The sequence below is a fragment of the Bactrocera neohumeralis genome, chromosome 3 (assembly GCF_024586455.1).
Source record: "Bactrocera neohumeralis isolate Rockhampton chromosome 3, APGP_CSIRO_Bneo_wtdbg2-racon-allhic-juicebox.fasta_v2, whole genome shotgun sequence".
NCBI classification, from domain to species: domain Eukaryota; kingdom Metazoa; phylum Arthropoda; class Insecta; order Diptera; family Tephritidae; genus Bactrocera; species Bactrocera neohumeralis.
Genome location: NC_065920.1, coordinates 76,813,368 through 76,828,324, shown reverse-complemented (window position 1 = coordinate 76,828,324; position 14,957 = coordinate 76,813,368). Strand labels below are relative to the sequence as shown.

The 14,957-nt window shown below is 35.5% G+C and overlaps 1 protein-coding gene across 1 annotated transcript in view; it reads right to left on the bottom strand.

Annotated features, from left to right (window-relative positions):
- The window catches only part of LOC126753582 (interference hedgehog), a 239,384-nt gene that overhangs the window by 67,863 nt on the left and 156,564 nt on the right, over positions 1-14,957 (bottom strand). Inside the window, exon 4 of the mRNA XM_050465133.1 lies at positions 10,444-10,660. Within this exon, the coding sequence (XP_050321090.1) occupies positions 10,444-10,660 (217 nt within the window). The remainder of the gene's footprint in view (positions 1-10,443; positions 10,661-14,957) is intronic.

The following is a 14,957-nucleotide window of genomic DNA, read 5'->3' as shown; positions in this document are numbered from 1 at the left end:
CCAGCAATTTGCTGACTCTTCCTTCCTTGCAGCGCCGCACTCGCTGGTTTTGGTTAAGTGCCTCCTGTTATGTGTTCCCTGTTTCGTTGTCTGTTCTTCGTCTGTCCGTGTTGCAATGCAATTTTCATTAAAACTCATTTCACTCTTGCAACGCCTTGCTGTTGTTTGCTCCTTTTCGCTTATTCGTTTCTCATTTGCCGTATTAAATTAGTGCATGCACAACAACCACACGGTGTGTTGCTGTTGCTGTCGTTGTGTTTGTTCTGGTTTTTGTAAACTAATTTTTTTGCTCCGGTCACAGTGTCGTCAGTTGACGTCAGCGCTATCTGAAGTCCTCCTGTTCTCCGTTTCCTTCCAACAAAACTTTTTTCCATGGCATTATTCGCCTTCAACGTAGTTTCCTAACATTTTTATGCGTTTGCCTTTTGTTGGAATTTCTTTGTGCATATTTTTCATTCTTTTATATTTATTGTTTTCACATTGTGCAAGTATTTCTCTTTAGTGTCGTCTACTCCCTCTTTTTGCAGACGCCGCAACTGAAGTGCTAAATAACAGCACTTTTTTTTAGAACAAATGGCATATCCATACATCTGAAAACCCACGCTCTCCTTTGCTAACTTGCTTGCCGTTTTTAACTCGTTTCGGTTTGCTGTAAATCTGTTTTCCTTCTTCTTTGTTGTTTTGATATTTGGCTGTTTGTCGGAAGTTGTTTTCCACGTCTAACGGTGATATGTTTTGAAAATTTTTAATTTAACAGTTACTCCAACTTTTTTGTTTGAGCAATATCCTGGAACGTTCTGGCGAAGTTTGATATTAGAGTATTGACATACATACTATATGTATATTTATGTACATATGTTGTAAAACAGGACATATGTACTTTGTCAGAACGGTGGAAAATATCATTGCAAAGACTTCCGATGGCTTTTCGGCAGATCGAGATAAGAACTGGCTCGATCTGTGTGAAAGATTGTTAGCAAAATACCACATTTCCTGTTTTACGTCTCAAAGAACCTCTATAAGAATTAAAAGATCCCTGGATAACAAAGCTATCACTCTTAGACTTCTAATTTTATTAAGGACTAAGCAGGTAGTAACATGTAGATCCTTCACTCCCCGGACAAAGGCAAACGTATTTTTTAGTTTTGAACTGTTTGTTTTATTATCTGCGTTTGGAGACATGTCTTATTTTAAGATGATTCCCCTCTTCGTTAAATGGTTGGTTTTAAATTGAGTATATACTCTCCATCATTAAAAAATCGAGAACTATTCCCTTAAATCATTCGTTTCTGTTCTATAACTGGTTCTTAAGGCACAGTAACTTACGACATCTGCGGGACTGTATAGTCTACAACTTCAAAAAATCAGAAAAGTAGGTTCCAACTTATCAGTGGTACTCCTAGTTGGTCAAGATGTGGACAATAGAGCTAATTTATTGCGATGATACATATTCTGATCAAATTTGGCCCGAACTGTTCCATTTTAATTGTGAACATAAACCTAATGTTTCAATACTTTTTTCCCAGATAGGTACAACCTTATTTATGTTCCGGATCCGGCTCTGAGTCGGGCTCCCTGCTTGATCAGATGGTATGTCCTTGCATCCATTGGAGATTTATTTCAATTCTACTTAACTGCAAAAGATATGAAGTGAAGGAGAGTGATAACAAAGTCTGTATACAGCTGATAATACCATTCCCCATTCAATAATTCAATACAGGGCGTTCAAAGGTGTCGATCTTCGATAAAGAAGATTGCAAAAGAAAGCACAAGACGCTATCCATTAGCACTGATATATATAGGCAGACAGCTTCGTTATCCGAAAAGATAAGGCTATGCTAAGAGGATCGAGAAGAAGTTTGGTAAGTGTTGCTGTTGTGGCCTCTAACCTGTTAGCTTTTAAAGTAGTCTTACTAAATATTTAAATATAGAAAGTCGATAGGGCAATCTGTTGTCAGGGCAATCTGTAGTCAATGAAATCTGTTACTAGAAGAAAACTAAGCAAAATGTATCAGACTGGGCCTTTTTTGTGCTGCTCCTGGGTTTTCAAGGTAGTCATTCTAGAAGGCTTTAGATCACCTTAAAAGGCACGTACCTCCAAGGATGCCACTGTCACCAAGGCAGATGAACTAGTGCAGGACAAAATATCGTCTCACTTATGTAAAGTAAAATAATGTTCATGCACAATGATGGGTCTTAGTGTCGCGAAAGACCGACTGCTAAAGCCAATATTAGAGATTAGAAATATGAGTCATAACCGTTCGAGAGATAAACTGAATTAACTCTCTATAAACAAAGGGCGATAAAGTGTTAGAACGGCGATACAATAACGGAGTTTAAGCACTTTCTTCGGCTCTTTTCATGGATGCTTAGATACCAAATCATTTGGTCCCGAAAATCGGTCGATACACTTAAAAATTCAAGAAAAGAGAGCAGTAAATGATTACTTTAGAAGCCAAGGTAAAGGTTGGATTGAGCAGCATGCAGCCACCTCAGTGATAACGGGTTTTTCAATAGAGATGCTACAAAAGTATCTTGATAGAGACAACAAACAACGCCATATTTTTTTCCGTTCTAATGACACTTCCCTTCAGTAAAGTTTGCCACTTCATCATGGAAACATTTACGATCCAACAACGAGTCAAAATTATTAAAATTTACTACCGAAATTCAGAGTCAGTGACCTCAACTTTAAGAACGCTACGTACAATTTGTGGTCATCATAGTCGTCCTGTCAGACCAACAATTGAACTTCTAGTGGAAAAATTTGAATCCACATGCCCAGAACAAAATTTTCCCGTTCCAGTGAGACAAAGAACATTGCTGCCGCTAGCACATCAATTGAAGAAGACCCAAATCAGTTTCTCACACGTCGTTATCAAGCCTTGGGCATCTCTGTGACTTCGTTGCAACGAATTTTGCGAAAACATTTTGGTCTATATCCTTAAAAGATCAGATTAACGCAAGGACTGAAGCCGGTTGACCACCAGAATCGTCATATGTTCGTGAATTGGGCTGAATAACAACTTGAAAATTATGCGGATTTTCATCGAAAAATCATCTTCAGCGATGGGGCTCATTTCAGGCTGAATGGCTTTATCAGTAAACAAAATATGCGTTACTGACCAGGCAGCAATCCACCCGTACTCCATGAGTAACCATTGCATCCCGAAAAAATTACGGTTTCGTGCCTTTTATGAGCCGTCGGCGAATGGCAATCGCTACCGCTCAATGATAACTGGATATTTTTTATGTGGTTCCAACGAGATAAGCCACAAAGCGCCACAAGCCACAAGGCGAATGTCACAATTTATTGAAAATCAGTGGTGAATATGTTTACTCACGAAATGGTCCAGTCAATTGGCCGCCTCGGTCGTGCAATTTGACGCCGTTAGACTATTTCCTGTGGGGCTACGTCAAGTCTATGGTCATGCACAGAATTCCGCGATGTTTGATGAACTTCCTACGATCGGCAGGAATAAAGAATTTCATTGATATCCCAAACCGTTTTTGTAGCGCTCTTATTGAAAACCCTTTAAAAGCTAAATAAAAAGCAGATAATTCGGCATGCAGGAACATTGGTTTTACCAAGGTAATAACCGGCACTCCAGAGAGTCAGAGCTTGAACTAGCCACACTACGGCCCAAAACCAAAAAAAGCCATCAGCGGTAAGTAATAAAACAATATTTTATTTAAATATGAACCCCAGCGAGTTACTTCAATTCACGTGACCACACACAACCACATTCATATGCGTGCATGTATGTATGTATGCATTAATTGAGGGGATCTGCATTAAGTGAACTTCTAAATTACAAAAGTTTTTCGATTACATGACAAATTTTACAAATGACAAATATTTGAATAACAACCGACAAAAATGTTTGACGCCAGCAGCAATACATTTATGCCAAACTATAACTTAGCAGCAAACAACAGCAACAAAACTGCAAATGCAAAATAATATTTTGAACTGCATATGGAAATGGAAATAGAAATAAAGATGGCAGATGGAGGAGAATTGAGAAGAGCAGAGCAAATGGAAATGGCAAGTGCAACGGCAACAGGCAGCAATGGACAGCGGCGACGAAATGGAAATGCAAATGAGAAAGCGAACGAATGTAAATTTGAGGGTATATGTGTGAGCGTGTGTGTGTGCGCTGAAAGCCAACGGAAATGACAGTATTTACACGAGTTCCGGTTATGGGAGAAGTTGACACATCAGCTACTAGCTGCGGTTGCTGCGCGCTGCCTCGCTTCTGCGGCAGCGTAAATTCATGTTTATGTTTGTATGTGCGTGTGTGTGTGTGTGTGTTGGTGAGCAATTGTACAAACGTTGGCGAAAGTTTTCCAAAAAATCTGTGTGACAAATAGTGGCATATGTTGGACATAACACAGCCATACACGCCCATCACACACGCAAACGAGTGTGCCAGCCAAATGTTGCACGTATCATATTTTGCGGCATTTTTTTGGTAAAATTTCTTTTGCTCCGCGCTGCCGTATAAATCTGTGCAAAAAGTCCGCGCACTTTTTCCGCCCAACAAATATATGCAAGCGCCTGCGTATGTGTGTGTGTGTGTGTGCGGCGGCGGTGAAAAAATTGCAAGCAAACATCGCGCAACAGTTTGACATATGTTGCAAAAGCATAACAACAACACGAACGGCAATAGCCTTGCTGGCGTATGACAACAAAAACAGTTAACGGTTGTTTATTTATTTTTTATTTTCTTTTCGTTGCTTTTGGTGCTGCAGCTGCCGCAACGCAGCTGACAAAACGTTCGCTTGCAACGCGCTACACAAACAAACTATGCAAAATAGCGGTACTGAAATCACAACAACAACAAAAAAGCGCTTAACAAACAAAGATGGGGAAAAAGTGCAGGAAATTTCGACATCAAATGCCATGGCGGCGGGGCGGAGAGTGAAGTGAGTTGGCCAGAGGTGAGACAAAAGCGCTGCGGTGACATAAAAACTCACCATTCCCGCTGGACAATCTGGTCATTTTTGGACAACTTTTTGTGAACCAAAAAAACAAAACAAAAGTAAATGTTAAAAGTAAGAAAAGCTGCACGGATATGTAATATATGTACACATGGGAGTGCATACATACATATTTATAGACATCGGGTTCATATGCAGGCTTTCATTTTTCTCTGGAAACAGCATCAAATCTGCACGGTTAATTGAAAATTGATCACGCGGTGTACATACATACATATGTATGTACATGCATATGTAGTAAGCCAAGAGGAATGAAGAATTAAAAATATATTTCCGATTGAATAAATTAATAAATATTTTCCAGAAGGAGATATACGCTTTAAAGCAAATATAAGTTCACACAAAAAGGTACACAAAAGTAGCACAAACTGGTAACCCTTTTTAAATAAATCCCAAAAGAAAAGTCTCAAACAAGCATTTATATAAAAAAAAATTTTATAAATTTTTTCAAATAATATTCTCATCGCTTAAAAAAATTGTAAAATACAATTTAAAAAAAATTGGCAACACTGAAACCATGTACATGTGAAATACATATTAATTTTTTTTAAATAGTTTTCTAACAGCTTTAAGAAAAATATAAAAAGTAAGAATTACAAAAAATTATTAAAAACATTTTTTGAAACAGCTGGATATACTGAAATAAAGTATATTTGAAATGTATACTTAACTCTTTAAAATAAACTACTTATTGCTTCCAAAGAAAAATGTATTATAATTATTTATATATTTTTTTTTAACATGTGGCAACACTGCAACAAAGTGTTTTCGAAAAACGAGGATATTCTTTAAGACTTTTAGAATATTTTTTTATAGTTTATTTTATTAAAAAGTTATTACATAAATTTTTGAGACAGGTGGCAACAATGAAACCAAGCACGTGTGAAATTTATATTTAAAACTTATTCAAGTAATTTTCTTATATATAAAAGAAAAAATATTTTAAAATATAAAATATTTCTTGAAACAGGTGGCAACACTGAAGTAAAGTATATTTGAAATTAATTCTTAAAGTATTTAATATAACTTATTTATAGCTTCACAAAAAATATATTTATAATATTTTAAACAGGTGGCAACACTAAAATAAAGTGTATTTCAAATGCATGGATATTCTTTAATCATTTTAAAATAATTTTTTACAGATAATTTACAAAAAAAATAGAAATCTGTTCAATTAAATAACTAATTAGGTGGTAAAAATATACACACTTTTATTGTTATTTGACATATTTTTTTCCTTTTGATACAGATGGCAAGACTGAAAAAAGTGTATTCGAAATATATTCTCATAGCTTGCCAAGTAAAAAAATTAATTATATTTTTTAAGCAGCTGGCAACACTGAAATAAAGTGTCTTCGGAAAACGGGAATATTCTTTAAGCCTATTAAAATAACCTCTAAGAGCTTAATTTACACAAAAAATATATGAATCTTTTATATTAAATAACTAATCAGGTGGCAACCATGTACACATTTTTATGCTGTTGCTTGATATATTGATATACATATGTTTGTACACATGTACTATAGGCAACTATTTATCAGTATATATAATTTAACCCTGCGCATTATAGAAAATATTTAAATTTGCAAATAATTATACAAATATGGCAACCCTGTTTATGAAATTCTGCTTAAGGTCCAGTAGGAATGCTTGTACCCTTCATTTCTAGCACTGACAATTCAAAATTTAAATCAGCTGTGGTATATTTTGAGTTTAAGTTTCATAGAACTTCAAAAAATGTGGCAACCGTGAAACAATATCTCCAGATTTCGTGTGTTTCACATTACTTATCAATAATTCTAGTAATTTTTTTTCTTATTTAAAAAAAAAGCTATAAACAGAGTTGCCATATAAATGTTAGCACAGGAAATAGTGAAAGTAAAAATATTATTAAAATAAAAATTATGGAATTTTTTTTCTGTCACGAAACATTTTTAATTTTTTTTTCTTTCAAAAAATCAGTTTACATGATTTCGATCCTTTTAGGAAAGATATTTTCATAAAAATAAATATTTCTTCATGCTTAGTTGGCAACCTTGACCAAATAACCAGCTTCACGCACAATCACGCCCTCCTCTTTGGCGCCATTACGCTCATGTGTTACAGCAACACAAGTGCTACTCAAGGGTGTGTTTCCATTGTCAGATTTTTGACACATTTGCGGCCAGCAGCAAGAAAACAAGAAAAATGAAAAAAGTGCAGTAGCAACAACAAGAAGTATATGCAGCCTTTTTCTGCGCTCTTTTTCATTTTTTCCGACATTGAGTTGTTTACTTCGCACGCTTGTTTGTTGTTGCTGCTCGCTGATGCCATTTATGTACTTTTTCGCGCTGCATTTCGCTCCGCATCGGCGCTGACGCGAGCAACTTTTGCAAGACAAACAAATATTTTTTTGCTTTATTTATTTTTAAGTTAAAAGTCGTGATTGCAAAAAATTATTAAATGCTTGAGGTGGCTCTTGTTTCAGTAAATAGATTTTTTCCAAGTTTTTTTAGTAACTGAGGCAGTGCTGTAGGGGGTGAAAATCAATATTTGTCCATTTCAGAGATGTAAAAGTGTCATAAAGCTGCGTTTTTATAAGCCACCAACAACAACTGCAATAAAAAGTTAAGAGTTGTACTGGCCGCGTTGAGGGAAAGTGAAGTTCAGTGTTGTACTCGCCACCACACATGCTCTTTCGCGAGCTGACACCCATTCACATGCATTCATACACTCATTCATTTGTACTTGCTCAAAGTAAATAGTTATGCTACTCTTATAAAATCATACAAAATGCAATCATTTAGTTTTTTATACAATGTTATTCACAGTGCTTCTTCTCAAGTGAAATGTTGTATAAGTGTCGCCTTTTCATGCATCACAGTAAACTCCCACTCTATAAAAATATGCCACACTATTGTTGCATGTGATTACATGATCTATACCAACATACCTCTAGTAGTAAGTACGTGCAACATCTGTATATTTATAATATATGTATGTACATATATATCTATAGTGCTTTTTATTTTATATTTAGTGTGTGCTAAAATGTACTTACAACGAGCAAATAATGTAATTGTACATATGCTGAAATGTCAAATACACATGAGTAATGTGATTTTTATGCCCCAATATAGTTCTTCCGGTTCACAACCCAACACAAATACCCACACACACACGTAGATGGTGGAAGTGCTTTTATAACGCTTTTGTAAGGCTACAAAAAATTGTGTGAAATTTTGTAGTAAAAGCGGAAATGATTCCATAAAAATTGTAAGACAAGTTTTACTACCAAATAATAGATTCTTCCGTTTGGGTGTGAGTCTTTGAAAGCATAAATGCGTCTTTGAAAACGTAAAGACTGCTTGTCATTGTAAGACATTATTTCACTTGCTTGCTTTAAGGTAGGAATGTTTAAGATAAATAATTCGGAATGTGAAGAAATTTTCATACGAAATAAGTCAACAGATATCAAAACTAATTATATTTTCTGGAGATTTGAAATGGTGGAACGTTTTAAAGGTTAACATTACATTGAATATTACCATTACTATTACCATTACCAATACGAAATACCATTACAATTACTATTACCAATAGTATTGAACATAACCATTACTTTTACAATTACCACTACGATTACAGATACCAATACCAAATATCATTACCACTACTATTACCAATACCATTGCAATCAATAATAATATGACTACTGCTATAGTCTTTCCATTATCAATACTATTAAAATTGTCACTATCATTACCATCTCAATGTAGGGTAGTCTATGCAACAGCAATTGTCATTACCGGGACATTACCAATAACACATCATTTGCATTCTGTTTACAATACCAAAACTATTACATCTACCTTTTATTAATACAATTACCACTATCATTATCAATACTATTAAAATTGTCATTACCATTATTATTACCACTTCATAATCATTACAAATACTACTGCCATTAATTTAACATTAACATTAATATTTTAAATTCTTTTAACATGAGTTTTGAAAACTTGCCTCCTATAAACTTTTTTATCTGGCCCATTACTATTACCAATACCAATAGCAGTAAATTAATAAAACATTACCAGTACCATTACTGTTGCTATTACCATTGATATTAAAATTAACATTCCATTACCATTAATGCGACTATTACTAGTAACTGTTACATTACTATTACATTACTATTACTGTTACCATTGATATTAAAATTACCATTTCATTACCAATAATAATCATATTACCATTATCCTGCTGTTACTATTACTTTTACAATTATCATTACCGATACCATTACCACTTACATTCTATTTACAATACCAACACTATTAGAATTTATCAATACTATTGCGTTATCATTACCATTACTATTACTATCACTTTAACATTAAAATTAATATTTCAATTTTTTAAGAGAATTTTTTAAAAACTGTCTTCGATCAATCATAACTTTTTTTATCTTTTATCCCATTAATATTACCAATACCAATAACATTACCAGTACCATTACCGTTGTTGTTACCATTTTTATCAAAATTACCGTTTCATTGCCAATAACGCTACTATTGGTAATATCCATTACTATTACTTTTACAATTATCATTACTTTAACATTACTTACTACATAACCACTTCCATAATTACTAACACATTTATTCAATTGTTAGTAAAATTACCATCATTACCATTTCGTTATCATTACTATTGAATTTGGCATAATGTCTCATGGTTTTTAACAGACGTTTTGAGTAATCGCCTCTAAACTGCTAAATCTTTTCTATCTGGATTTCGGCACATTTTTCAAAACCCTGCAAAAATTTTAAGTTTATAACATGCAGATGGAAAGAATATTTACTGATGTTACTTAGCCATGTTAAATACTGTTATATGTGTGTGTATATAGTACATTAGGGCGCTTAAGAAGTTTTTGTAAAAATGCTGAGATTTTAAGGAGTTTTTAAAGGGCTGTAATTAGCCTTCTGATAAAGAAATCATATTTCTCTTAAAGTCTAGCATATGTAGCTGAAGAACACAACCTAAAAATAAAAATAAATGATTTTTTGAAGCACCTTAATGTATGTAGGTATGCGCAGTGATGAATTTTTTTCGCTCACCCGCAACTTTGGTGAGGTTAGTTAAGCTGCGCTTAAGTAAACAAATGAGTACGTGCTGCATTGTCACAAACTAACAACAAACCAAGTTGAACACATAAATAAACATGTAAACACACGTATGCGTGGAAAAGAAAAATAACAACAAACATTTTTTTTTTGCTTAGAGCTTACGAACTTCTGTTTGTTAAGCATTTATTTACGCAAATGTTTGTTGACCCCCAGTGGTCCAATGCGGCCCATAATGTGCACATTTATTTGCGTAGAATTGGTTTTATTATTCATTTAGGGTTTTCTGGCTTGCGGCAGCGCCTGAGTGGAGACTTACCAACAACTTTGACAAATCCGTATTGTGTCTTCGCCGTCACCGTGTTTATTTGACACATATAGCGGCCCTTGTCCTCCTCCTGTATGTTATTGATATGCAGGAACCATGTTCGGTGTTTGTCATGCTTGTCATGTGTGACACTAATGCGGGGATTACGCGTGATCACGTGATTGTGAACGGTCAATATGGCCGATTGTTCGAAATGCATCCACGCCACCTGCGGATATAAAGAGATAAAAGCAGAAGAGCGCATTAGAGACGTGAAAAAAAATGTTTTGAGGGAAAGTGTTTAAGTTAAGCATGCGGTTGAGGTTATGGTGAATATAAATTAACATATGTAGTTGTCAACTTATGTATACATATATAGTGACAGGGATTAGAGTGTGGTGAGGAACAGTCTTGGATTTAGGAACTATTTGTTAGGCTAGTCTTGCTTAAGCTTAAAATATGTCAGAGTGATGGACAGATTAAGTGCTATGAGATCTCTTATCTTTTTCTTATGAGAATAAAGACATTTTCCATTGGCAAAATCCAGCCTTAAGGTGAAAATAATAGCAATAAGTGGTGTTTTTTTTAAAGAAACTTTAGTTCAAATTCTCATTTAATTTACTAATTTGTTAGAATTGAAAAGCTTTTGACTTCACCCTTTATTTCATATTTTAGAAAGGAACAGTATATTCTCATACATCTTAAATTTCGAGAAGAGCCTTTTGAAAACTCCTTTATTTATAATAAAGCAAAATACAAATCCATGAAGGCGGCGGTACTCTAGGCAGTTTTTTTTAAGTCACAAAAGTAACAGACGAGGCTACAATTTGATATATCGAGAACAGATGAGTGTACAATCTATTAGATCGAGAATTTATGTATAAATTCGACAAGATGGACTTGGTAAAGACAGATTAGCTTAGGTTTATTGCTCAGCCACAGCCACAAATATAGTCAAATGCAATATTAAAAGTCTGTCGGTAAGTCAAATCTTACAAAATCTGACGTGTTTACCAAAGATTTTGAGATTCCGAAGAAACCACAATCCTTTACCACCTACAGGTAGGTAGGTAGCGCTGTATGCCCTATTTTGACCTCTACAATCTTGCTGTCACGTTTTATTTTTGCTCTCAAAGATATATATAGAGATATCTGTTATGCTTTTCAGCATTCAAGTATTTTGTCTCTGGTTTAGGTTAGAGCCGGTCATTCACAGACAAAGTGTAAAACTCTTTCCTTATTACCTCCGAGCGTAGATTGTTATAATTGTTCTAAAAGAACAATGCCCCATTATAGCTTGAAAATACTATTGCTGGACCTATATGTACAATAAGTCTTTAGTTCTAGTCTGATCATATCCTGCCCATATTTGCTTCGGTATCTTGTAGTAGGTTATTGATTTCCATCTGATCTGAGCTATTTGTCAAAAGAGAGTATAAAGCTCTATACTCAGTACATCCGCTGGGAAGATTGGAAGATGCTGGCTGGGTTTGGTAGACGGGTAGAGAGAGAGAGACCCGTCGGTATAAATTGACGTTATACAATCCTATCTTACTATTCACACATTCACTTCTAGAGGTTATTCTCACCCGGATGTGGGTATTGGAATTCGAGTAGTGAAGAATCTAAGGAAAATATAGTTGAATTTACTAATTTTTAGCTAGTTCAACATGGTGCTAACCCAAGTTATTAGTACAGACAAGTAACATGCAATCCTGATTTTTAAGGAAAATAGTATTTTTAATTTTACCGTCCAGTATGGTAGCCATACATTTAGATTGGAGACCAACCCCCCATTAGATTTTAATAATAGGTCTAATCTTTTGAATATGGCTAATATTCAGCCCGTCAAAACGGTTATTTTCCACTTGGGTGAAAAGAAAAATTTGCTTACGCAACTAATGACAAATTAGAGGTCCGTTAGTGCACAATCTTACCACACCAAGTAAAAGAACCCGCATAAATTGGCAGTTCTCCCTAACCATTTGTCGTGGATTATGCAAACATCCTTTCCGCCCTTGTCGACCAAGCTACTTTCGCAGGCGTCAAACTCATATTAATAACGATCAAAAGTAAGTTTGACAAAAGTTTGTGTCTCTGCATGCTGGCAGCCCGCTGACACCTAATGACAAATTCCACATACGCCATGGAGGACACAAAGCAAGCATGTGTGAAAAAATACAAGAAAAAGCACATCAAATAGCAACAAATGTGTAAAGCAACAACAACAAAGAGAGCACAAACTGTCATATGAAAAACAAGGACAGTAAGAAGAACAACAAAAACAAATATAATTTAACCACGAAATTGTGCGCACAAGTGATGTGGCAGCATGTTGCACCAGCAGAAGTTGGTTGCAGCAACAAACGGGCCATCAATTTTTATGCAAGATTAACGTATCGAGAGAAATAAGCAACAAAGTTACTCACACCCAGACATATGTGCATAGCATAGCAGAAAGGTAACATGAGGCGAGCGCAAAAAATGTGGCACGATGACATAACTTTGCAGAAAACTTAAGTTTGCCTTGGAATATTTTTCACACTCATTGCACTCGCTGTTGTCCTCAGTGCGCAGAGAAAGTTTCAGCATCGTTTTTTAATGAAATGTCAGTGTGTGTGTGCAACACACAAGCACACAAATGCGCATAAATTTATGTGTTTTTGCAACGGAGTTTAATAAATTATCCCTGATTTGATAAACAAAACTTTGCAAGTATTGAAAAACAATGTGTGGGCAGCAGGGGGAGAGTATTTACAAGTCAAGAAATGCAGAATATTTGGCGACATATGTCGCCTTAAATATTTTCAACGTAAATATGTTAGAAAAATTTGTAATCTTCAGCTAGAAATGAGTTCAAAGTGAATTGAAGGCAATATTTAATAAATTTTGTAAGCAGAGAGTTTCGAGGTTCGTAAGTGACGCTAGCTGGAAACCTTTTTAGATTCAAGTTGTTATGATGACTAAGATTTCAATGTTTCCAGCTAGTCCTGGGTGAGCATCACAACTTCGCGCCTGTCGGCTGTCATGATCAGAAGAGATCAGTTGAAGAATTTGTTTTGCTGCTTCCTGGATGTGATTCTTTGAACCGTTTTATTGCTGCCTGACTTACAGCTTTTACTCCTAGTGTTTTCTCTAAGCTTGGGCCATCGGTTTGTTTTGTCTTTCAATGCAGAGAGAAAAAGTTGTCTCCGACAATGATTTAAATAGCATTTTGACCTTGTGTATCGCTCTCAATGCTGATTCAAACGAAGTGAATGTCAATAAGGCAATAAATTACAATATCTTAATGACCTTCTTAAAGTCGAGCACTTTTACTGTAAAATTATTTACTTTTATCAACAGGTGCTATATTCTACTGAATAGGCAATAGAAAAGTCCTTTATTGACAAACAAAGGCCAACTCTATAAGTCCCTCATCATTACAGCCCTTCTATATGGTGCGGAGGCGTGGAAGTGACAACATCCGATAAGTCGGCGTTAGGATTTCGAGAGAAAGGTCCCTTATGTATTGGCCAACGATGCTAAACCAAACTTACTCCAAACGCAAGACTCTCCCACAAAACCACCGGCTAAGTATTACTTCCTGGGAAGGACAGGAACCTCTATTGTGCGGACTGATTGACGCCAAATGTGTTCAAAAAGTCTAAGTTTTATCATTTTGAATGCGGAGGCTTCGCTAACAGCTTTCCATTTATCAGTCGACTGATATATGAGTGTCGTTAAATTATCGACTGTAAAACTACCACCGAGTGTGGTTTTTAGTTTTTCCCTTGTATTTGAAAGGCGAAGGAAAACAAATAATACATCTTCTTTATACTGTGGACACATCGGACAGCTCGGACTTATGTCATTGTAGAATCTGAAAAAGTACTTTCTAAAGCACCCATGTTCCTAAGTATTTGGGTCAGATAGAAATCCCGGTCCTCATGTTGTCTGTCTATCCACGAGTGGATGCCCGGTATAAGTTGGTGGGTCCAGCGCTCTTTTAATACGAATACCGAATATTGATGTCGATGGAATGATGATCAAAATATATTCCGACAATCTCGTAGTTCTGCAAATCAAGGGATAGCGGCTGCGATAGCTAGGTCATGCTGTACGAATAGAATACACTCCAGCTCAGTACTCGCCGTTGGAAGCAGAGGACCAATTTATGACTGACTAGCGCTCTGTCGTTAACTCAGCCATAACCACGTATGCAGTGTCTATTGCTCCGCAGAGTAGCCTTCTTCAGAAAAGTGACTATCCACTATGATAGCAGAGTTCTGTTACTAAATAGTATTAAGCTCTCTAACCATCTAAAGGATTAACTAACATCGTTATCAACACAATCAACACAAACAAGGACTGACAAGAAAATATATCTTAGCCCTATTATCAATATAATGGGAGTGAGTCGAGCTCCGTTCTTTTCTTGTATTCTAGTACGAGATACCTGGTCTTTACGCAAGCTGGAACAGCGCGAAGCTACCATTAGTTATTGCGCTGACACAAGTTTCTTTTGACCCAAAGAAAAAAGCTCT